Genomic DNA, 24,836 nt, shown 5'->3' on the forward strand with positions numbered 1-24,836 from the left:
ATTAGTGAGAAGACACTTGGCTTTCTGACAGCCTCCATTAAAAACAGAAAGCCCCAGATGATAAAGTATCATCTGCATGAGACTTGTCTCCCTACTAATCTCACCACCAACTCCTGCTGTGGAACTAACATGCCTTTTTCTGCTCCCTTCTGGTTGATTCCCACTGTGGACCACAACCAGCCTCCAGATAAACAGCGTTCTGTCAGCATCCTCTCACTTTGGATCACTTATGTTCTTTTAGCTAACTTACATCTGTCTTTTTCAAAAGAATGAATTGTCCAAAATTCCAGGAAGTGATAGAGGACGAGTAATTAGTGGAAAATGGATAGACTAAGAGAACTTAGTTTGAGATGAGATTTAGGTTAGAACTGTGAGCTTCCTAAAGATTAGGATCATGTCTTACTCATTTTCTCAGTGTGTGCTGTGCCCAGCCCTAGAGGTTTTACAGCCCAGAGAGCACCTCTGGAGGCCGGTGAAAACGAGTGGTGGTGAGAGGGTGGTCCTTCTCATCCACCAGTCGCATAGGTCCAAGTTATCTTGGTTAAAAGTGTGTCGTTCCTAGTTGAAGATTTCTGTGCCTTAAAAGCAGCTATGACAACAAAAAAGGCAATAATAAGTTAAAAACCCCAACAGTGAAATATTAACTCACAATAAGTGGAGTTTTGGACACATTTCCTCTGTTACTAAAAACATGTATTTTCAGTTTAACCATTTGTTCAGCTGTAGTGTTAGTCTTAATGAAAATTTAAAAAGAAAACCTCATTTTTTGTTGTTTTAACTTTTAGTAAAAACAAGTGCCTAGTAACTATTGATGGAAAGAGAGATGAAATTGGCTCTAAATACTTCTGAACTTTCTCAGGCTTCACAGATTCCAGTTTTCTAACACTACTGAAGAAGATGCCAGATGTCGAACAGCTATATGGCCTCCACCCTAGATACCTTGAGAGGCGAAGGGTACGGGGCCACGAGGCTTTTAGCATTCCAGGAGTTCTGGAGGCTTTGCAAGCATGCCCAAACTTAGTGGTGAGTGTACCTGGTTGAACATTTGATATCAACTGATTGATGAAATGATAAAGCAAGAGAATGATCAAACACATTCACTCGTGCAGATTTCATCCATAACAAACTCTTAAATTCCATTGTGTACTTAGCAACTTAAGATTCAGAAAGCTCCTTTGAATGTTAAATTAATGGTCTTTTTTTTATGCTTGCCTTGGCATTATTTTCTAGGGTGTGGAAACTTCTCATTTGGAATTAGTAGAATCTATTTGGACATATATGCCACATGTTCACATTTTGGGGAAATTTCGTAATCGTAATGGAGCATTTCCAATTCCTCCTGAAAATAAACTGAAAATTCCTATAGGAGCCAAAATTCAAACTTTACATTTAGTTGGTGAGTATATGTTTCTTGGGTCACTTGGGATTCCTTGAAATGCCATATAACAATATCCACTGAAGGAATAATGAGAATTTTAGAAATGGCTTTGCTGATTGCTGATGGCAAAAGAAATGTCTGAGACTTGTATAAAAATTTACATTTCCCATTAAAGAGCCCTGGGTCAGTGGGTGGAGGCAGCAAAAAAAATACTGTTTCATGACCAATCTCTTCCCTTTTTGAAGACAGTTTTGAAAATCATTGGGTTTTATTTGTTTTGTTTTTGTTTTTTCCTGAGAGCCAGAATCCTGCAGTATTATCCCCCATTTTACTTGCCATCTGTTGCCATAGCATGTGTATACAGAGTTGAAAGCTAAAGTTGACCATGCCTTTTTGGGAGGACCAGGTTAAGAAGTAATCCTTACAGTGGGAGTGTTCTGCAGAATATAGCTTCTAAAGAACAACCATTCAAGGACTCTACTTTTGCTTTCTCTGCTTGCTGTTGCTGGCAGGACTTCTGCTGACTTAGGTTTAAAAGTCACATCAAACTCGTTTGCCAGCTGTTTGTGAAATGCCATCACCCTGGGTCCTTGGATTTCTCTCGGAGTCTCACGTCACTCTTCCTTGGCTTCTCTCTGCCTTACAGTGTTCAGTGTCTTGGGCAAGTGCCTCAAGCCGTTTCCTTCCATTTGGAATTTATAAGTTACCTGTCTTCTTTCTTTTCCCATATCTCCTGACTCTTCCCCCCACCTAGCATCTCCTATATCTGTGGTCCTCTGCTGGTATGATTCTTGGTGTTAAGCCACTTATTCCTCTTGAAAATTAACTAAAAATTCCTATAGGAAATATGATTCTTGGTGTTAAGTATAAATGCCTTTATCAATTTGAGATGCTAAAATAAATGAATGACCAGTTTCCCAGTCATGCCGACTGGCTTCTGCCACACATTTACAAATCCTTAAGATTCATACATTTGTAGAAACAGCTTTAGTCTCTCTCTGGATACCATCCAGAAGCTATGGTATTTAAAGCCAGCTAGCCTGCCATTGTTTTGAGAAATTTAAATTTTCCCCCTAGTGTGACAGTGGGTATTGGTAGTCAGATAGTAATTTTGCCTACCTATTCCCTTCACAGCCTCATAATTTTGCTCTCAGTAACCTATTTTCATTTTATATCTACCAGGCAAGGGTATCCTGGAGAAGTTGTAGAGTTACGAGAAAGACTTGTTAAAACCCATCTTCCCATATGCCTCTTCTAAAGAAAGAGCAAAGAAGTATAAATTGTCAACTTGAAAAACAGACTCTTGAACTTATACACAGAATACAGTTGTTAGTGATTTTGTTTGTCCTTTTTTTTATATGTATGTTTTAGGAGTGAATGTTCCCGAAATTCCTTGTATCCCAATGCTAAGGCACCTTTATATGAAGTGGGTAAGACTCACCAAACCACAGCCATTCAAAGACTTCCTGTGTATCAGCTTACGGACTTTCGTCATGAGGAACTGTGCAGGTACGGTACAGAATTATGGTGGAAATTTAGGTACCCTTTCTAAATATATCCCAAAGCAAATTCCAGAGCTGCATTTGCAAATGAAATTATATTATGGTTTTACTACTTACATTTTGTAACTTCTTCACATTGTGAAGATAAATGTATATTTTAAAGATGGTAGACAGATGGTTTTTGTTTGACCCTTAGCAAAAATAATAATAGTAATAAAAAGCATTTCGGTGTTTGTATTTCTCATAGACACTTTTTTCTTTTTGTATGAATGTTTTAATAGATTTCTGACTGCTTTTTTTGTCTCTGGCCTCCTAGTTATCCTGTATGTAAAGAGTTGTTTGACCTAATGTACCTAAAGCCTAAAGCACCGCTTTTGTGATACTACTTTCTATCTGGAAACCCTGAGTGTTTTTGTCGCTGCAGAGTGTCAGCTGGGGACTGTCCACTTTCAGAGTCCATGATGACCAGGGCCCCTGTCGATGCCCTGTTTCTGACTCCTGTCCAAGGCAGACCTTCCTTGTGCCTGCCTATTTTCTGTCCCCTGATAGAGCCACAGCGGCCTTCACCGCAGTGTCTGTCTGAACTGTACCTTATTGTTTCCTTCTCTTGAGCTTTATGCTTCCTTCCTCCTCTTCACGTGTATACCTCCTTCAGGTTCTGCCTCTTCCAGCTTACATTCCCCTTCTTTCTTTTTTCTTTTCTTGTGTGGCACAGCAGATTGTATTTTTGGATTTGTTATGCGCTGCCTTGTATCCTTTTACACTTAAGACACGTTAGTTTTACCTCCATGTCAACTGCAAGTTCTTTGATAAGTAGGACTGTATCTCGTGTGATTCTCCATGATTCCTGATGTCACACTGGTCACATGGGCGGTCATGTGATGGGCTGATTTCTTGGGTGAAGGATCAGCTCTTCAGCTTGGCTCCTCTCCTTTAGTTATTCTGAGCTCAAAATGATCGAGACTTAGGGGAATTTATAAGTGATACTGATACAATATCTATTCAGTGTTACAGAAAAATCCTTATGCTGAGTAAGGAGATAGTTAACAGGCTAACACTTTCATTTCTAATAAGTAATAAATTGCAGTGAGCCAACTGCTTGGCTGTCATTTTCAGGCAGAGAATTTATAAGTTATTTATTTCAGCTGCTGATTTGAGAATTCACCTTTAAGGCAATTTACATTTTCCATTGAATTTTTTTTGTTTTTCTGTTTTTTTAAGGACCCACAAACTCCTTGAAATATGTCCCTTTAGTAACAGGCTTAGCTTCTGCCCGAAATTTGGAACATTTAGAAATGGTTCGAGTTCCTTTCCTTGGAGGTCTTATCCAACATGTAGTTGAAGACAGTTGGAGATCAGGTATTCAGTTTTCTTTAGTTACTAATATTTTAAAAAGCAGTTAAAAAATTCATTAAGCTTTTGTTTAGCTTCTCTTAGAGTCTTTTTAAAATAAAATGCTTATTAATAATTGCACTTTCTGTCTGGTGTGTTTTATGGAGACTCAGTAACCATGAGCATGAACTAATTCATTCTTTTTTAAGCAGTGTTAAACCTTTGCAATGTAAATAGAAGAATGATAGCACATGCTCTCTGGCTTGTTAACACTTATTCCTTTTATATATATCTGTTATATTTGGAATCTTTCTGAGAAATGTTAACAGGGATTTCTAGTGCCCTTTAGTGACTAAGAAATGTTTTTGACTTGGACACCTTAAGCCTGTGAAAGAACTCGGACATTACTACATTTGTTTAACACTTTATGGTATATAGAATGCTTTCAGGTTTATCAATACTATGTTAAAGTATGAGTAGGCACTAAATTTTTAGGTATTTGTCAGTTAATCCAGTCTGGTGTAAGTGTACTTCATCACATTGAGTGAAGAGGATGGACCAGCCTCCCTGAAGGTCAACAGCACTGTTTTTATTCCATGTCTGTAGCTAACATGACAAAGTCAGTAGGGAAAACATCATAGTGAAACCATTCATTGGAGAGAAGACCTGGAGAGAGGTTCCGGAAGCTGAGAGTTCTTATAAAGGTCCAAAAGAATCAGAGACTTTTCTCCCTTAAGAAGTGCTTAAGAATGACTGCCTTATATTTTACTTAACAAGTCAGCATACTTCACACAAAAGTTAAATCTAGATAGATCATATATCCAAATGCGGAAAATAAAAAAGTTTTTAAAAGACGATTTAGGAAAATGTCTTCTTGACCTTGGGTAGGCAAAGATTTCTTAAACATGGTACCAAAAAGCACTTACCATAAAGAAAAAAATGGATGAACTGTATTAAATTAAAATTAAAACTAAAATTCTTTTTTTGTTAATTAAATGACATGTTTAAGAGAGGGAAAAGCCAAGCTACAGAGTGAGAGAAGCTATTTGCAATACAGTTTTCAGATAAAGGACTTATATCCAGAATATATAAAGAACTTCTAAAATTAATGAGAAAAGCACAGACACAACCCAGTAGGAAAAATGGGAAAACAATTTGAATATCAGACTTCAAAAAGAATATCCAAATGGCCAGTAAACATGAGAAAATGATGAACTGCATTAATCATTAGGGAAAAGCAAATTAAAACTACAGTGTTACACACAAGCAGTAACATGACAATGGTGTTGTCTAAGGTGTGGATCAATGCAGCCTTTCATCCACTCCTGGTGTGACTGAATTGGTACAACCACTTTGGAATACTGTTTGGCATACCTGTTAAAGTTGACCATACAGATACCAGTTGCATTCATGGTTTTAAACCCAAGAGAAATGCATACATATGTTCACCAGGAGATGTGTTCAAAGTTGTTCTTGGTAGCACTGTTCATACTAGCCCCCAAACAGAAACTACTCAAATGCCTGTCAGCAATAAAATGGATAAGTGAAATGTGGCATATTTGTTCAATGGCATACCATGCAGCAATTAGAATGAACAAATTACAGCTGCATACAACAGTGTGGATGAATCTCATAAACAAAATTTTTAGTGAAAGAAGTCAAACTCTAAGTGTATATATATACTATGTGATTTTATAAGTTCAAAACAAACGAAATGTTGAGTTGTATACATTAATAATTTGTGTCCTTTTTTGGTTTGTATTTACAAGTTTCAGAAACATGGGGGAAAAAAATGGCTGAAGTTAAAGTAATTCTGGTCCTACTACATATGATAGATAGAGTCTCAAACTGGCTAGAAAATGTAAGGATCCCCTCTCTACAGTTCCCTCATGAGCCTGTGGCTCTGAAAATCCGTACTTAAAAGTTGAAATAATCTGGAGTAATTTTCAGATGCCATCAGAATGTCTTTTCAGAATGATAGTATCTGTTTCAATAGTCATAATTCATCTTGAGGTACTAATTTGAATGTATAAGAAAACTTAGATTTACTCTCAAACAGATAATTAAAGTGTGCATAAACGCTTTACTAAAAGTGTTATTGTCAAATGAAATGCTTACTATTTTTGTTCCTTTTCTCTTTTAACTAGGTGGTTTTAGAAATTTGCACACTATTGTTTTGGGAGCTTGCAAGAATGCTCTTGAAGTAGATCTTGGTTACCTCATCATTACTGCTGCCCGTAGGTACGTTTCCTCTTCACACTGTGTCTTTTGTCTTGGAATTATGTGGGTCTATTTTTTTTTAATTTGGAGAAATGTATATATGAAGTTTGATCATGCTTTGCTCAGATATAAAATACAAAGTTGTTTACGTGACAGTAGGGTATCACTTAGTGGTAGTCTTAGGCTGTGATTGAGGGCAGTTGAGCTGCACTGCAGACCTAGAAAGCTGGGAAAGGTTGTGGTCTGTCAGGAAAGCCATCAGTTCTCTGGAGGTACCTGAGACTCCATCAGAAGTCAGTATTGGTGCTGTGGTGTCTGCAGCCCTTTCGGGAGCCATTATCTTAACCTCTATGATTTTCTAAATTATAAAACAGTTGTTGATAATAACATTTGCTATGCAGACATCTGTGTTTTAAATCAGTTTTTCGGAGTCCTGACCTTGTAACATCTTTATATTTTTAACACGTTCCTATCACTTCACGCCACATTTACTTTTAACTGCGTATCAAAAGTGTCCCTTTACTTTTACTTTTATAGTATTTTACCTAAATCGAATTAACCATTTTCTCAATTTACTGAAAAACAAACTCTTACTTTCCATCAATAGACTATTAAGAATATAAATAAAACTGTTTCTAAGTTTTAAGTTATTAGGTATTGTTACTCACTTACAAAACTGTGCTTTTTGTTAAAATGGGACCTAATAGCATAAAAAAAGATGTTAGAAGATCACCAGATGCAGATTTCTCACCTTGATTTAATCAGGTTACAGAAAGCACTTGGAAAGGATATAAGATTAATGTAACTCCAGTCTACTGCCTAAGATGTGCCCACACTTTGAAAAATGCTCCTTTAAAGGAAATATCTCTGATATTTTTAAATAGAGGCAGGAAAAGTTGTTTGCATTTGACACTTCAGTTAAGATAAACTTCTTTCAGAGCCTACATTAGGAAGAACCTTTCATTCTGACGGCTTTCATGTTACTCTGACACATATCTTTGTTTATAGGTTACATGAAGTTCGGATCCAGCCTTCCCTAACCAAAGATGGCGTCTTTTCTGCCCTGAAGATGGCAGAGTTGGAGTTCCCCCAGTTTGAGACCCTTCATCTGGGATATGTAGATGAGTTTTTGCTGCAGAGTAAGACTTATCCCATTTTATTCCCTAGAATTGCTGTATAGAACTTACTTGACAAACAGCAGCCTGAATTGGGATGTTCTAAACTTTTCTGAATATAAGGCAACTTAAAATCTTGGGTATTCCCACTTCTTGAAAAATAAACTTTTAATTAAACTTGAAGTGTCAGGGATTTTATTTTTATACATTGCCTCTGATTTTAGTGTATTGTAGAAAATACTGATGAATAATATACCCAGAAAAGATTCTTACCTACATTTGATATTGTCTCCACTTTACTGCCCAAGTTTCTTTCCCACTCTGCTTCATTTTTTCACAGAATGTCATCCTTGGTTCCATTTGTTGAATTTGATCTGCCATACTTCTTGAAGCTTTTGATGGTCCTCTCAGATGAGGACCATACCCTGTCCGTGCTCTTCATTTCCATAATAAACCCACTGGGGGTTCTGGATTTTCCAATTAGTGTGAGCACATAATGGTCAGTATTCATTTAATGATGATTGCTGTTGGAAGGCTTGTTCACAGCATTTTCGAGAGTATATTTACAATTGGGAACTCATTCCTTTGGGTTTGAATGCATGTCAATTTATTGTTCAGACTTTTCCTACATGACATTAGTCAGACATGCACGAACATTTCCACCACCAGCGATTTTTTATTTTTGCAAGAATTAGTGTCTTCCCCATGTAATTTGTGACAAGTCTTTCTTAAACTCTTACTATTACACCAGATGGTATTTTTTCTTTGGGTCTGATTTGTGTTTGTAGAAGAGCATCAGAGGGCTTGATTCCTCTGGTTAGGACAGTTTGGGTCAGAGAGCATGATTGTGGTTCTTTCTCATTCCTGATGTATGTCACAGTGATGGTTGTCTGGTTGATTTTTCCCTTTGTTGCTGCACTCAATTAATGCAGGTGAAGGATTAAAGAATCAAATCATTTATCTTCTAGCCAATTTAACACAGGAACTACTTTTAATCTGTATAGCTTTGACAAGGATCTGCTCTTCACCAACAAAGCTTTAAAATGCTAGACTAGTATACTATTTTCATATAAAATCGATGTACTCATTATCAAGCTTTTCTAGTTTCAGATGAGTTGCTTACATTTTCTGTTTCTGCAGTATTTATGTATTAACAAAATTATTGGCTTTTGGTAATTGGTGTTGTTTCTATAATTTTGTTTTATGTTCTTTCCAAAAGCTCAAAAAAGCTCAAAATTTGACAAATTTTTTGTCTTCAGGATGGCCACTTTAGGCTCACTGAAAGATGGTGTTTACGAGTTAACTTTATAGTCAGCTATTTCCCTATAGTGTTTCTTTCCTCTTAAGACCCATTTTCAATACAAGAACACTTTTACAAAACTTTTGACTACCATTATCTTATACTTTATAACAAAACTTGTTTCATGGTCTGTCATATTTAATATTCTCTTAGTTTTTACCTTTTTATAAGCCATTCTTTTCATATTTGCTGTAGTTCATCCAATTTTCCCATATACATCTTCTCTGTTCCTGTAAAGACAGCCCAGGATTCTCTGTATCAGAATAGGTGCTGGGCTCCTCTAGCAGGCTGTAGAGGGAGATGAGATGTCACTGGGTTTGTCACGTGAGGCTGCAGTATTTCTGCAGACAGCACCCAAGAACTAGGCTCAGTTCAAGATTTTCCCAATTGTAAGGGAGAAGGCAAGTTTCAAGTCCAAAGGTCAAGAAAAGGGTTCTTGTCAGGAAGCTTAAGAAAGCTGCTCAGTTAAATTGCAAAGGACAGATTAAGGTGGAATCTGCAAGGAATGCTGGTAAATTCCCAGTACAGGAGCTACAGGAGAGTAAGCATGAACTGTATGGAAACTGGAAGAGTTTGGAGTATGGTTGTTCTAAACATGTTCTGAGTTACAGGTGTAAGTCCCTGTCATGTGTAGGGCAGCTTCATCAGAGAAGGAGTGTTTTCTTTGAACCTTGTGTCATTGATTGCAAGCACTGTGAGGGAGATACATTGAGTTCCTATATGCCCAGCACTGTGCTGGACATTGAAAATATTACTGTGAATTAGACACAGTCCCTTTTTTCCTTCAAATTGCTCGTGTCAGGTGGATCACCCTAGAGAGCAAAGGGCAGGCAGATGGAGGAAATGATGGTAGGAGGGAAGAGATGAAGTGTGCATTTCCAGTGGCATCATCTAGCATGGAGGATCCTGTTTAACTTATAACCACCCCCTGAGTAGAACAAGACAGTAGGCACTAAAGTCCAATGGCAGAAAATGTGTGTTTGAGTTAGAAGTCCACTTTCGGGGAATCAGTATGTATTTACTAACCAATCCCGAGAGCTCTAAAAATGGAGCTGAATTCCCAAAGTTTACTCTTCATTACACATGGCTACACCCAACTCCAAAAACACAGTCCTTATACTGTTAATATGAGTTACATTGTTAACATTTTTTCTTTTTAAAAGGTTAAACTAAAACTTCACCCTAGGTGTGGACCAATACATCCTTTAACTTTGCTTTAAACATTTTTGCTTTCCTTTTTCTTTTTCCAAACAACTGAAAAACTTTTTTTCTTAACTACCTGTCTGTTGACTTTTAATATAAATTATTTTTTTCACAAAATAAATGCTATCATTTGTACAGAATACATAACCTAAAATTGTACCCAAACCTGAACTTGATAATGTACAGGTGATTCCGAACAATCATAGAGTGGTCATACTGGATGTTAAGATAAAGAAATGGCAACAGTCTAGGACACTTATCTATTTTTTTAATTCTCTTTTTTAACTTCTCTTCCCAGGCAGAATGGCCAATGCAGATCTGGTGAAGTATGGTTTGGCTGATGTGGTAGAAAATCCTGGTATCATCACCGATATAGGGATGAAGGCAGTCAATGAGGTTTTCTCTTGTATCAAATATCTGGCAATTTATAATTGCCCCCATCTACATAATCCATACAATTGGATCTCAGGTACTATATTCTTAAATATGGCTATGTTTTATTGATAAAGAAATAATTGATGTCTTTGTTTTTTCCCGTGTGGTATGAATTGTATTCATAATGTAAAATGGAGATACTGTATATGGATCGTTCATACATAAGTTCTGGGACTTTTCATAACTGAGTTGGAAGTATATTAGTACTCGCTTTGAACTCTTGAAATTCTCTGCCTTCAAATTTGCACTGTCCAGGTAATGAATTCAACCACCTTGATCCTTACATATATTTCTGTAGGCTAGGCACATGAAATTAAGGGTAGGAATTGTTGCCTGGGATGTGATAGTTGTTTGTTTGTTTGTTTTTACCCAAATGGCACTTCATCTGAAAGGACAAAGTGGGTATATGTAAAAAATAATTAGGTGACACATTAAACATTAACTCCTTTAGTGACATTTTCTATCTTAAAATCCTAGGTCTTTTCAGATCTCCCCTCCCCACTTGGTCTCTTGTGTTGATAAGTGTGACTTTTGCCCTTGATATTTTCCCTTATGGGGGAAGCTCATTTTCCTCCCTAAGAGAGTAATGTTACTTATTTCTTTTAAGGCCCTTCTTAAATACCTAAATATAAACCTTTAAATGAATTCAGAGCTAGAGAATTTTTGGCATGACATCCATTTTAAGCACACTAAGCCCCCTGCCTGACACCTGCAGAACAGCCTCCTGTGTTGTTGGAGCCCCTTCACAGGGATACACACTATCGCTCCTCACAAAGCTCACCTCCAGGCCCATGTTCAAGCTTGGGGCCTTTGCTGAGACCACTCATTAGAATGGCTGTGTCTCACCCACCAGGAGTGCATTTCCAGCTGCACCAAGAAGTTATTGGGAAATACAAACTTTAGGTTGTAGCAGGCATAGATCACTTTTAAAAAATAACATTTATTGGGTTTTGGTTTGTTTGTTTTCTTAAATACAGAAGAGTATAAAGAAGAAAACAAAAATGGCCTATAATCCCATCATTCAGAACTCCTGTTAACACTTAAAAACTAAAAGTTATACATGCACTTGATAAACAATATCAAACAGTACAAAAAGGTACAAAATGAAAAGTCTCCTCTTCTCAAAGGTAACCACCATCAACAGTTTCTTGTATATTCTTCTGGACAGATTATTTTATGCGTATTGCAGCTTATACATGTATAATACTTAAAAATGATTTATATATACAAAAGGACCTTACTGTGTATACACTGTCCTGTAGCTTGTTTTTTGCACTGAGTATTTTGGATAGCGTTTCATACCAGCAGGCATATTTGGTTCTTCTTCATTCTTTTACTAACTACATAGTGTTCTATTAAATGAGTGCCCCGACATTCCTTCACCTCGTGTCTTATTGCTGAATAGGCATGGGGATTGTTGGGTGTCTCGTGTCTAAATCAAGGCTCAGTAGTTCCCAAGACATCAAATTCTCACAGTGTAATCGGGTGAGGAAATAGCATAGTCAAGAGCAGCAAGTTTTAGGGACCAAGAGATAGAAGTTACTTAAAGAAAAAGGATTTGGAAGTCTTTGAGACCTATAGCAAAATTCATCAGTAATGGAGTAAGCATTACTTAACTTCTCTCCCTCCACATCATTTCCTCAACAGACCACTCAAGATGGACTCGCTTGGTTGATATCAACTTAGTACGGTGCCATGCTTTGAAGCTGGACTCCTTCGGCCAGTTTATTGAATTGTTGCCCAGCCTGGAGTTTATTTCACTGGACCAGATGTTTCGTGAGCCACCCAAAGTAGGTCATATTTGGGAGAGTGTTTATTTTGATATACCAGAAAGAAAACAAAATGACCTAAGTTTTTTTCTTTCTAAGAATACGCCTTTATGTGTTACATATAACTGGACTTTTTACTGCCAGCCTGAGTGAAGGCATAAAGGTTATAATAATGCATGGCCTCTTCTTGTTCTTGTAAATGAGTATCATGCGGTTTCCAAAGAAGGGAAAGGAAAAAGTAAGCTGAAAGCTGTCTCCGCCAGGTCTATAAACTGAAGGTAAGGTAAGAGCAGAGATGGAAATTAGAGCTAGGTCAAAAATAATTAGTAAGAGTAATTAGATGGGAAATTAAATCTCTAATTAGGAACCCAAAATATAAATAAGGATTAGGAATTTATTTTGGAAATGTTTTACTTTGCTGCTATCTTTTCTATTCACTTCTATATCCTAGGAAATCTGAGGTTGACCATTTGTACAAAATGTTTTAAAACTGTTTAACAAATAGAACTTTATACTCTAACCATAGTAAAACTTAATGCTTCAACTATTTATGTTTTCTCTTGTCACTTCTTAATGGTTACGTTCTCACTGTTGGAGCAGTGCAGTATAGCAAGAAAAATCCAGGATTTGAGGTCAGGATACTAGGTATCAAGTCCCAGTTGTACCAATTATGGTCACGTGCTGTTGGGCACATTTCATCCCATTGTGCAACTCATCATCTATAAATCAAGACTAATAATTTTATCTTGTTTGAAGTGTTCTGAGCCTTAATAACGTCCTTCATGCATATGTGATAGTATTTCATAAGTCAAGTGCTATGTAAATTGTTCTTATTTAAAGTTGAAATGAAGGAATATTAAAAATAAAGTGTTCTCTACTAACCCAAATTACCAAGCATGTGGTTTTGTCTTGCCTAGGGCTGTGCTCGAGTTGGACTAAGTGCAGGCACAGGAATTGGGGTTTCCTCAGCCCTCGTTAGCAACCAGAACTCCAACAATGACAATGATAATAATGCCCAGAATAATGCCAACATCCACGACAACAATCACCATCACCCAGACGACTCAGATGAGGAGAACGACTTCCGGCAGGACTTGCAGCCCGGAGAGCAGCAGTTTGCAGCCGACGGTAACCCAGCTCTTTTGTGAGCTCCAGATAGAAATGATTTTTTTCTTTGGATTATATTTATCTAACTCTGATGTGTTCCCTTCCCCACTATTTCAGCTTGTCACTTTACACATCAGGGGACCTAGGTGACAAGGCAAATAAATGAAAGGGTGGATGGAATTGGCTGATCTGCTGGCTTGTTTAAAGCTGTGTTTGTGACGCCGCTTGTCCACGGACTCTCTAAGGGTGCCAGCAGACGGGGAGGACTCAGGTGCCGTGGGCATCAGAGCACAGTGGGCAATGTGGGCCTGATTCTAAAATGTGACTTCCAGGATTTGAGCAAAGGAACATCTTTCAATATCTCCCTGAGCAATACATAGGTACATTTTTGAATGCTGCAGGAACTGAAAAGATGAATACCACTTGTGTACTAGACATTGTGTTGGACACCTTTCACAACTACCCTGCAAATTAAGTACATGAGGTTATAAATGTTGGGTTTTGTTTGTATGATTATCCATATTGACTGAGCATCTGCTGTGTGCCCGACTGTGTGTCATCAGGCATCATCTGCTCTTCTGCTGATGAGTGAGGATGGAGTGAAAATGTTGCCACCCCCGATTTTCCAGGTCCTCAGCTGACCCTTAAGATCGGGAAAAGCACTCTCTGCTAGCCATCTTGCTGCTGTTGTGCCTTCCCCCACTCTCTTGGACATACTAATTAAGGAGACATAGGTACCCTGAGGTTATGTGACTGTTTTTGTAATGGAAGCACGCTGTGTGTAGAGTGTAAATTCCTTTAGGACCTCGCCCGAGTGTGCAGGTTCTGACCTCAGGCACCTGTAGGCATTGCCTTCACTTTCTCACCTCCCACGTTCTCTGCAGAGCTCTCCATTCTGGCTCTTGGCAAAGTCACCAACGACTCTCCTATGAAAGCTCATGCTCATTTCTCCACTTTCACCTGAGTTGTCATCTCAGCGGCATTTGTCGTTGTTGCCCACTTCTATCTTCCTGAGATATTTTCTTCACTTGGCACCTCTGAAACCATTTCCCTGTTCTTTCTCCTGTCTCGGTGTACATGCCTTCTCAGTTCTCTCTGCTTGCACCACCTCCTCTGTTCCTCTTTCATCCTTGATCTTCCTGTTTTTCTCTACACATTGTCTCTAGAAAATGGATATTGACTGTAACTACATTTATACTTAACTTTGAATCTATAACTTTGAATCTTTCCATGGTTTTGGACCAACCCCAGACTGAAGCAGAGCTATTCTCTTTTATTGCCCTGTTGTATTTAACTTCACTTGTATTGAATTTAAAAGAAGGGCATTGTTTAATTTTAAAAGCCATTTAATCTGTGTAAGTTAAGTGGCTTTGCTTGTAAACTGCTGTAATAAATCATGGTGTGTTTTTAGTGAATATTGTTTTACAGGATACTGTATAGGCTTCCTGTGCTACCCAGATATAGAGCATTCCTATGAAACTTTTTGTAAGCTGAAATGTTAAAATGTGAAGAAGCAGTTACCATTAATTTATAATAGAAAAATAATTTAGCCTTCTCAGACCCCAAAATAACCTCCCCAGGCTTTTCTGATACCTTAGGACAGATCTCATTAAGGAATGCACAAAATAAATGGAGATGAAGGACAGATGTTCACAAACACAGTTCAAGCCCTGGGAGCTTGATGCTGAGGTGCTGAGCGTAGTTCCCCGGAAAGGAGCTTCGTGGCGCCGCTCACAGCTCAGGGGGCTGCTGCCTGTTTATCGATTGGCTTGAACCCTGTTTTCACTTTCACCTCTTTGCAGAAGCGAAGATCCCCTTCAGATTTCTTTCAGTTACTGAAACAGATATTAATGTAGGTCTTTCATAGAGGTGGAGTGGCACAAGGTGAACTTTCAAAAAGCAGGGATACCTGTATTAATTAACCAAAATTTTATAATTGGGTAAGGATGTTATCTTAGATCCAAATTTTTCAAAAGTCTTATTAAACATTTATTGTGGGATAGTTATGGTAACTGAAAATATAGGTTCTTTACCTGCATTTTATAGTACTATAAACAGGAACAGATATTCAGATTTTCTAACAATTCTCATTTGCCTAATATAAACTTCCCTTATGTAAAAGTCATGCCTCTCTCATTGCTAAAGCATATTGCCCAATTATTTTTAAGTAGTTTACTTTGAAGTAATTATTAATCACAAAGTATACTTTTGCTGCTTTAATGTCACTTAACTAATTTTATATCTTCATATAAAACATAAATCCCGAGTACTTACTGCTTTTAAAAATGCTGTGCCACCACCCCCTTCCCTCACCAGCAGCCCCCTAACCGACACTGCTGTGCAGATTTTATTTGGGCCGTGCTTCGGACGCTTGAGTGCGTCAGAATCACCTGGAGGGCTTGTCAGAACACACCAGACTTCCCCTGCATGTGTCCCGTGTAATCGGTCTTTTGGGGCCAGATAATTTGCATTTCTAACAAGTGCCCAGATGATCCTGATGCTGCCGGTCTGGGATCATGCTTTCAGGCCTCTGATTTGTGGAAAGTCCTTATTTTTGAAGCCTGAGGGCAAGCTACAATGTGAAAAAAAATTCTCAGTAAGTACATTTTGTTTTAGATTTTGGGGCAGATAACTGCCAACCACTAAATCATATTTCTGATACTAGAAATCATTGCATGGAAATTATTTTGTTAAAAGGCAGTGAGTTCTCATTTATTTTATAATGTAATGAAGATTATAAATTTCTAATCAGGTTTTATATAAAAGAGACCAGTTAGTATATTTGTAAAAATAGCTTGGATCCATTAAGGTTTATGATTTGCTTCTGTAATGGGTTTTTTCAATAACTGAAATAACATTTTAGCTGAACAAAATACACGGTAAACATTGATACTTGATCAAAAGATAGCTTACACAATTGCTGGTAAGTTGAAGTTGTTCTGAAAAGATATACTACCCTAATAATACAGTATTTTCAAACAGAGATAAAAATCACAGCCAAGAGTCCCCTGCACCTTCCCTTGCCCAGAGGCAGCACCCCCTCATTTAAACATGAGAGGCATGAATCGGGGTGCTCTCCTTTCCATACCACGGGCCTGTTCTACACCACCTCGGGCCCTTTAGCAAGTCCTGTTGACTGTCTCCAAAAAGTCTCCTCTGCATTCTCCTTTCCTATTGTACCACCACTGTGGGACCTTTTCTTCCCTAAGTGTTGTAATGGCTTTCAAACTGGTCTCCCTACTTTTTCTTGCTCAGTGAAAGTTAGTTCTTAGAACAGCTGAGGCAGTCTTTTTCAAACGCAGATCAGATAGCACTGATCCCTTACTTAAAACTTGCCAATAGCTTCCAACTGCCTTAGAAAACCTAAGTCCAGTTTCTTGATCCAGTGTAGGCCATAAAGTACTGTATGATCTGACCTCTGCACACCTTGTGCTACTGCCCCCACGCATACACCATCTTGAATATGCCACCTGGCACCTACTTTACCCTGCTGCTGCCTCTTGGAGTGTCTTTCCCTCTGTTTTTGCATGGCTGTCTCCTCCTTGATATTTAGGTTTGAACTTAAATGTTAATTTTAGAAGTATCTTTCCTTATCCTTTTTTTCTACTGAGGTATAATTGACATATAACATTATATCTGTTTCAGTTACACAGCATAGTGATTTGATATTTGTATGTATTGTGAAATGATCACCACAGTAAGTCTAGGAAACATGTCACTGTACATAGTTACAACTTTTTTCCTTGTGATGAGAAATTTTGAGATCTATTCTCTTAGCAACTTTCAAATACTAATACAGTATTATTAGCTATAGTCACCATGCGGTAATTGCATTCCCATGACATTTATAACTAGAAGTTTGTACCTTTTTACCACCATAACACATTATCTTAGGTAGCCACCAGTTCATTCTCTATTACATAACCTTCTTTTAATTTTGTTGCATTAGATACTACTATCCGACGTTTTCATTTAGTAACATTTGTTCTTCTTCTCCCAGTTGGAGTAAGCTCCATGAGAAAGGAGATCTTGAGTAGCACCACTGTCCCTCAGCACCCAGGGACGGTAACGTGCAGTGGCAGGTGCTTAGTAAATACATGGGTGGGTGAGTGCAATGAAAGAAGTTAAGTTTAAAATAGCTTTGGGTGTTACATTGTATACTCCCACAGCTTAATCTGGCAACCTAAAAAGCAGTTGCTCAGCATCTTTGGAAAGCCTTAGCACACAAACATGCAAACTTGTGTTCTAGTGGCTCCCCTCTACCTATAAAAAACCAAGGAGAAGCTTTCTGGCTAGGCTTTCTAAGCTTTTCACAATCTGCATCCCAGGCTGTCTTTTTAGGCTTGTTTTCCCTTTCACACCCTTATCTTGACACAAACACTTGTTCTGTTTATCACTGGATCACTTACTCTTCTGGAAAATGTACCATGCTTCTTAGTGTATATGAAGTGTTGCCTCATCTCATTGAAACCTTCCCTGCCCAACAGGAGAATTAACTACTCCTTTTTTGTCTGTATTCGCCTTCACTTGGACTGTTCCAGCACTTAGCATATTCGGACTTTGTTCTATGCATCTGACATCTCTGCTAAAATGCACGCCTTCTTTTGGAGAGCAGGGACTAAGAATTTCCCATGTCATCATCCCTGTATTGTAGCAGGCTCAGGAAACAAATCTCAGTTCAAATCCTAGCAAATTACTAAACCTTTTAAGCCACAGTTTCCTCAACTGCAAAAATCAGGCTAGTAATAACATCCATGTAAAAATGCTTTAAGAAATAAAAAGCTAATGTATATAAAAGCATTTAGCATAGGGCCTGGCATAGAGTATGTATACATTAATTACTAACTGCTGTTCATAATTGTTCGTAAGATTGAAAGAAGAAAACGATTTTATCATGGAAGGTTTCTATGTACGGTCAGTCCTCATTTTGGCACTGAATAATATGTAGATATTGAGGGATAGAACTAGACCAGAAGTTGGGGTAGGAGACTGAACATTAAAGGGGGAGTGTGGTGTTGTGTATATTTGAGACCAAAGCAAATGCCACTGTCTATAAAATCTTAGGCCTCACTACTGTGTATATATATTCAATAGCATTTATCTGAGTGATGTCTTTCTGGCTTAATCATATTTACCTTGTTTCTTTGTTAACTGAATGAATTTGTCTTCTGTCAAGTAGACTATTTAGTTCTTTTAAGAATAAGATCTTGTTTTCTCTTGTTGGTTTATTGATTTCATTCATATGGTTAGTTGATTATTTCACAGCAGTAGTGGCGGAGCACCTGTAGGCATGAAGGACGTAGTGGTGAAGGGGTAGATGCTGCCCCCGCTGCTCTCTGGGCCGTGGCTGAGCTGTAAACGTAAAGGACAGCATTGGTATTGTCCTTATTAGGCACAGAGGCTTAGGTAGTGAGAGTACTGAATTCAGTGCCTTGAATCCTGACTTGAGGGATTTGAATTGAATCTTGTAAAAGTTTGGCAAAGCCAGGAATTATTTTATTTAGGTATCCTCTTGGAAGAGTAGCCATTTTATCTTAAGAAAATACAGGAAACTGCAGCTCATCAGTCTGATATTGCTCTCGGCATTTATCTTCTGGAAAAATACAGATGCACTGACAGGCCCTATTACTGTAGTGAAGACTTCAGTGAAAATAAAATACTTGAGTGTAATTAAAATGTTAAAAGTGCAGTGTATGTATTAATCCTTTCAAAAAATGATACCACAGTCTTAGAGAGTGGGAAAAGAGAAGGACACTTTGAGCTCGCCTGCCAGTGCCTCCTGGGTTAGTTACCAGATCGTGGAAGACTGCCTGCTGGGGGGTGACCCTGAGGTCTTCCAGCAGCTGGCTTTCACCGCTTCAGGCAAGTAGCTCGGAGGGAGAGAGACCCCCGTGGCCATCCCTGGCAGCGCCTGCAGGAGTGAACGTGGTGCTCTCTCCTCTCTGCTGTGTGCCTCTGCCCCTGCTCTCATCTCACAGTGATGGACTTTCTCCACTGAGTGATCTTTCCTATCCATGATTTCCTCTCCGGTAGAATAACTGCACACTTCTTGCTAATGTCTACGTAGCCGAGCCCAGTTTCTGTGCTGTTCTTCCAGTAGGCTGATAGTCATGGTGTGTTCACTTCTCGGGGGTGCCGCAGGTTTGGCTGCCATCTTTTAGACCTCTCTGGTTTCACTTTGACTGTCTTTACTTTTGTTTCAGCATTGAATGAGATGGAAGACATGGTGCAAGAAGATGGGGAGGTGGTGGCCGAGAGTGGACATGAGACTCCAGCTCACAGTCAGGCGGTTATTCCTATGGATGTTGATGAGGAACAAGCAGGTATTCATTTGACTTCCCACAGTCATGGTTCTGAAAACTAGGGCTTGACTTTAATGAAAAAAGTTAAACACTGAGAATGATAATTTCTTTGACATTATAGCTAATGATGTGTTGTATTATTTATTACTGAGACCTGTATATTATATTATTGTTCTTGCCGCCTGTGTGTGTTGTATATATTCTTTATTAAAGTTCATTCTTGATAGTTTGTAACTGTGGCAACACCTTCTTTCTCTGCTGGTATGCACATGTCTGTATGTGTGCCTGCTTGTGTGTGTGTGTAGATGTAGAGAAAGAAAGATAGAAAAATAAATGACCTAATTAAAAATTCTGCTTATCCTTCCCTTCATTTTGGCAGGGAGGAATTTAGTAAATAGGCCAAGATCCAGTCTCCATTTGCCATTGGGTGACTTACGGCAGGCTAAAAAGTCATAAGGCTCTTCAAGATTACTAATAACAACTTCATTTTACAGATGGGGAAACTAATGTCCTTTACAAAGTTTGAGTGATTTGCTCAAGATCACTCAGCTAGTGCTCAGGGGGCAGAATTGAGATTAGAACTCAAGTTTCTACCTTCCTTGTCTGTCAGAATGCTATGTTGCCTTTGAATTGAGAATATCTTTACCCTTGTTTTCTAAGTGTTTTTTACAGATGCAGTCACTTACTCAACAAATACTTCCTGAGTGCCTGCGCTGTGCCAGGCATTGTACAATGTGACAGGAAAAAGACAGGCAAGGTTTCTTGAAGCTTACATTTTTTATTGATGGAGTATCAGTCACTTGTCTGAGAGCATTAGGTCATAAAATCTAAATGTTTACAAGGTGTACTGCCAAGCAGATAAAACATTTTTTATGTGAATACAAATACTTAAATAACCAAACTACTTCCATCTAACCTTTCAGGATTGTATCTGCTGCATCCAGTGAGCCAGACCTATCTATGCTCAGTTAGAGAATGCAGACTTCTCACCAGTCTCTTAAGTGTCTGGGGTTCATCTTCATTTGCTTTGCCTTCATTCATACATTTGCAAAACTGGAAAAATACCTAGCTTATTTTTTAAGTGAGTGTCTGACTGTTAATTTGATTATTTGCTAGGGTGATTTAGGTGACTATTTCAAATAGTGAAGGTCCTGCAGGGGGATGCCGTATGATCTTCTGTTCAGCCTTTAGAAATACCTAATGTCGTTTGGCAGATGGATTCTGCTTACTGTTTACATAAGTAAGAGTTAAAATGTGTCACAATACCTCGTCCAAGTATACGTCCCATTAAAATAGCCAAGGCAAACCTAGGAGCCCAGATACCTGGAAATAGTAGTTTGAGTGAGAGCCTTTCTTGGCAAAAAGTAACTGTTAGGCCTGTGCTTTTTGTTTTAGGACCCAGTGGTCTGCAGCGCGTAGTAAAACCAACCCCGATCACTGTTCACGACTCGGAGAGTGATGATGAGGAAGACAGCCTGGAGCTGCAGGAAGTCTGGGTTCCCAAGAATGGTGCTCGCCGCTATTCTGAGCGTGGAGACAAAAACGGAGAGCCACTGCAGTCCAGGGAATTGTCAGGTGAGAGAGTATTTCTTATTCTGACCTGCCAGAGTCATCGTGAGAACTGACATGCTGGCCTCTGTGTAGTGTGTCCCTATCACAGCTTGTGGTGCAGGTGCCACATGCTTGCGGCATGTGACAGGAGGCAAGAAAGGCAATAGCCAGAGTGGGAGGGGAATCGGGGTGGAGCCGCCAAGGGCAAGCGAAGCACACCAAGCCACTGTGGAGTCACAGCCCAAGGAAGAGAGTGTGTCAGGACCTTGAAGGCGGTAGAGGCTTGAAGAAGCTGTGGCAGGAGGGTGCCACACTGCCTGTGCCTCGCGGAGGGATGCCCCCCGAGCCCTCCAGAGCGATGAGAGGACAGCCGTCCCCCCGCTGATGGTCTGTCCGCTTGTGCTGAGCAAGGGGCGGTGGCAGTTCCGTGCTCGAGGCAGTCCTCGGGCTGTGTTACGGTCCCGTGCCTCCCTTTAAGCCCAGGCAGCGGCCTTCTCCCGTTTGCCTCCCCAAGACACTGTAATTCTCTTGACTTCGAGGCTCAGACTCCTTCCTTTCTTCCCTTCTGTTTCTCAGAACCATGTGCCTACCACTGTCAGCAAAGGACGAGGTTTTCTAAAATGGTCCACTCATTTTTCCTTGGTTACCCTACTTCTTAATAAGTGTTTGAATGTGTTCAGGATACATGTAACACTGCAACTGAAATACATATACAGTTCTGTGCATGGAAAGCTCAGTTCTTTAGGCCTGTTGAATTTGCGAATCATTAACTGACTACTCAATTCTTATTTTATTCCTTTTAAGAAATTCAGACATGTTTACACTGTGGTTGAAAGGAGCATTTATGGAAACTGAAATTTAGGAAAAGTGTGACCAACTGACTGACCTAATGTTTCCTAGGAAGCTCAGTTTCTGAGTTTAGAAGCTAGGTAATGAACCTTATTTATTTAAATCTTTCTTTGTCCATTCATTGGTTGAGCCTCACTGTGCCCCAGATGCTGTGTTAGATGCTGTGAGGGATGCAGGTGGATGAGTCATGATCTGTCTCCAGGGACGCTCCCAACTGCTCTTAGAGTCAGTTCAGTTACAGGTGATGCTCTCACAGGGCACATACTGTGGAGGCCTTGGGGGGGCGGGGAGGGGGGTGTATAACATTGAACAGAAGTCCAAAGCGGAAGAATAGGTGAGAACAAAGGCCCTGAGGTAGTAAGGCAGGAGTCTGTTCAAAGAAAAGTCTGGGCTAGGGTGTAAAATGTATGTATAGGGGAGGAGAAAGGAGAGTTGGTTTGGAATGAGGTCCTGGTTAAGCCTTGAAGGCTGTGCTAGGGAGCGTAAACCAGGGAGGCACCAGGGAGCCCTAGAGAGTTTTAGAGCAGCTGAGTGATGTGGTCATCATTATACTCTAGGAAAATTAGTGTGCATTGTTTCCTGTTCCAGATTTACTCTTGCCTTTTGTCCAGAATTTGTACTGAAATCTTTTCTTTTCCTCGGGCCATTCTTCTTTTTCTGTAAGCAGTAAGTGGAAAAGGAAAGACTCCACTTCGAAAGAGGTCCACCTCCCATCAGATGGGCCAGTCGAAGCAGTTTCCCCTCGAGGAAAGCAGCTGTGAGAAAGGCTGTCAGGTCACCAGTGAGCAGATCAAAGCCGATATGAAAGCAGCTAGGGATATTCCTGAAAAGAGAAAACCCAAGGATGCTTATCCCAGCTGCAGCAGCGCCACCGCCAGCACAGTGGGGAACTCCAGCTCACTCAGCACTGCTTCTCAGAGCCCCGACTTTGTAAGGACGGTGGACAGCAGCGGCTCTTCCGAGCCTAGCCCTCCAGAAGTGGATGTGTCCAGGCAGTGTGTCTGCCCCCCCGGTGGGGCAGAGGACTCTGAGCCCATGGAGGAGGGAGATGCAGAGAGTTCTGTCTGCCCCAGATGCTGCTGTCACAGGCCCCAGGAATCCCAAAGGAGAACTAGCAGGTGTTCTGATGAGGAACGTCCTTCAACCAGCCGAGCCTGTGTTGTGAATGGCCCGGATGGTACGAGATCCGCCTTTTCCTTTAGGACTCTGCCACCAGGGGGGTCTTCAGGCCCAGCACATGGTGAGAGGACTAATGGGAGTGGCTCGGGGGCTGCAGGCGAGGACAGGAGGGGGAGCTCCCAGCCCGAGAGCTGTGACGTGCAGTCTGAGGAAGACTACCCTCGGAGGCCCCTAACAAGGGCCAGGAGCAGACTGTCCCATGTACCGCTGGTACCTGAGTCAGGTATGACGATGCTGCCAGGATTAGCAACTGCAGGTTAGGGCTTGTGAAGGCATCAGCGCGTTCCATAAGTTCTCTCACCTGAAGCCAGTTCAGCAGATGGAATTCTCTGCTGGAGTTCTGTGATCATAAAGATTTTAAACTGATTTTTAGCAATGGTGGTGGGGGGTGGGGGGGTTGTAAAACAGCTTGTAAAATGCCCAACCTAGACGAACTCAAATAGTTAAGGTTCTAAGAAGAATTTAACTGTGTCTTTTGACCCTAAATGCAGTACTGATTCTTATGTCTAAGTCCCAGTAGACATACTGCTCCCATCCCACACTTAGGGAAATCTTAACTCTTAGTGTAATTTTAAACCTTAGCCCAAAGGTAAGGACCTGAAGCTGCCCGGGGCTGGGGGCATATCATACAGGTATACCACTATACCTGCCCCTGCAGTACTTAGCAATTTTTTCTGAAGTCTAATTTTGCTCAAAGTTAGATTTGCCCAGAGATAAGAAGGTAAGTAAGTAGTTTAGCTGAGAATTGTTTTGGTGAAGGTACACTTAAAACATACTATGTGTATAATTTCATTAATAGTACTTACAGTGTGTTTACCAAGGCATCTGGTTGGGTCGGGGGTGAGTGCATTTCTTAATCATTATTCTGTTTATGTTTTTGGCCTTAATTTTTAAGTTGTCTCTCCTGCCTTTATTAAGTCATGAATACCTATCAATGAATAATAATGTATTTTAATTTTCTCTAAGTCTCCCTCAATTTTAAAACCTTAAAATCAGCCCCAGAATATAGTGCTTTTTTTAATGTACTCAGTGGAGCTGATTGAATTATGTGTGATTTAAAGTGACAAAAGTAAGCTTTCATAAGATAAATATGAGACCTCAGTTAGGCACTAGTCATCATAGTAGCATAAAGTCATAGTCAAATATGTGAGTTTTATTTGAAGATTTGCTTATGCTTCTAAACATTAGTCAGAATGGTGAAAATACTTTTTCCAGCTTGAATTTTTAATTTTTTTATATCTTTTTTTTTTTCACTGTTTTAACCATTTTGAAGTGTGCAGTTCATTGTCATTAAGTACATTCACATGGTGCAACCGTCACCGCTCTCCACCTGAACTTGACCATCCCAGACTGAAACTGTTCTCTTCAGACAGAAGCTCCCCATTATGATCCCTTTTGCTACGTGGTCTTTCTAATTTGTCATGTCAGGTCTACTTGCTCATCTCGCCGTTACTCTTTCTGTGCCGTGACAGGCCTTCTCTGTAGCTGCTTCAGACGACTGCTCACATACGCTCATTCTTCTATTCATTTATTTGCTTATTTTCTTTATTTTAATCTGTGGAAGCTAACTTTTACTCCCCGCCCCCCCCCGCAA

The 24,836-nt window shown here is 39.7% G+C and overlaps 1 protein-coding gene across 6 annotated transcripts in view; it reads left to right on the plus strand.

The window, feature by feature from the left end:
* Positions 1 to 24,836, plus strand: part of FBXO38 (F-box protein 38) — a 49,661-nt gene that overhangs the window by 13,107 nt on the left and 11,718 nt on the right. For 3 of the 6 annotated variants that reach the window (XM_036894399.2, XM_036894400.2, XM_057491058.1), the window contains 12 exons: positions 860 to 1,023; positions 1,231 to 1,396; positions 2,750 to 2,887; positions 4,102 to 4,239; positions 6,360 to 6,453; positions 7,441 to 7,571; positions 10,349 to 10,519; positions 12,133 to 12,275; positions 13,172 to 13,382; positions 19,565 to 19,684; positions 21,059 to 21,238; positions 22,731 to 23,465. In XM_036894399.2, the coding sequence (XP_036750294.1) occupies positions 860 to 1,023; positions 1,231 to 1,396; positions 2,750 to 2,887; positions 4,102 to 4,239; positions 6,360 to 6,453; positions 7,441 to 7,571; positions 10,349 to 10,519; positions 12,133 to 12,275; positions 13,172 to 13,382; positions 19,565 to 19,684; positions 21,059 to 21,238; positions 22,731 to 23,465 (2,391 nt within the window). The remainder of the gene's footprint in view (positions 1 to 859; positions 1,024 to 1,230; positions 1,397 to 2,749; positions 2,888 to 4,101; positions 4,240 to 6,359; positions 6,454 to 7,440; positions 7,572 to 10,348; positions 10,520 to 12,132; positions 12,276 to 13,171; positions 13,383 to 19,564; positions 19,685 to 21,058; positions 21,239 to 22,730; positions 23,466 to 24,836) is intronic. The other 3 variants (XM_036894424.2, XM_057491059.1, XM_036894421.2) reach the window with 3 other exon arrangements.

This window comes from Manis pentadactyla, chromosome 13 (genome assembly GCF_030020395.1).
Source record: "Manis pentadactyla isolate mManPen7 chromosome 13, mManPen7.hap1, whole genome shotgun sequence".
NCBI lineage: Eukaryota > Metazoa > Chordata > Mammalia > Pholidota > Manidae > Manis > Manis pentadactyla.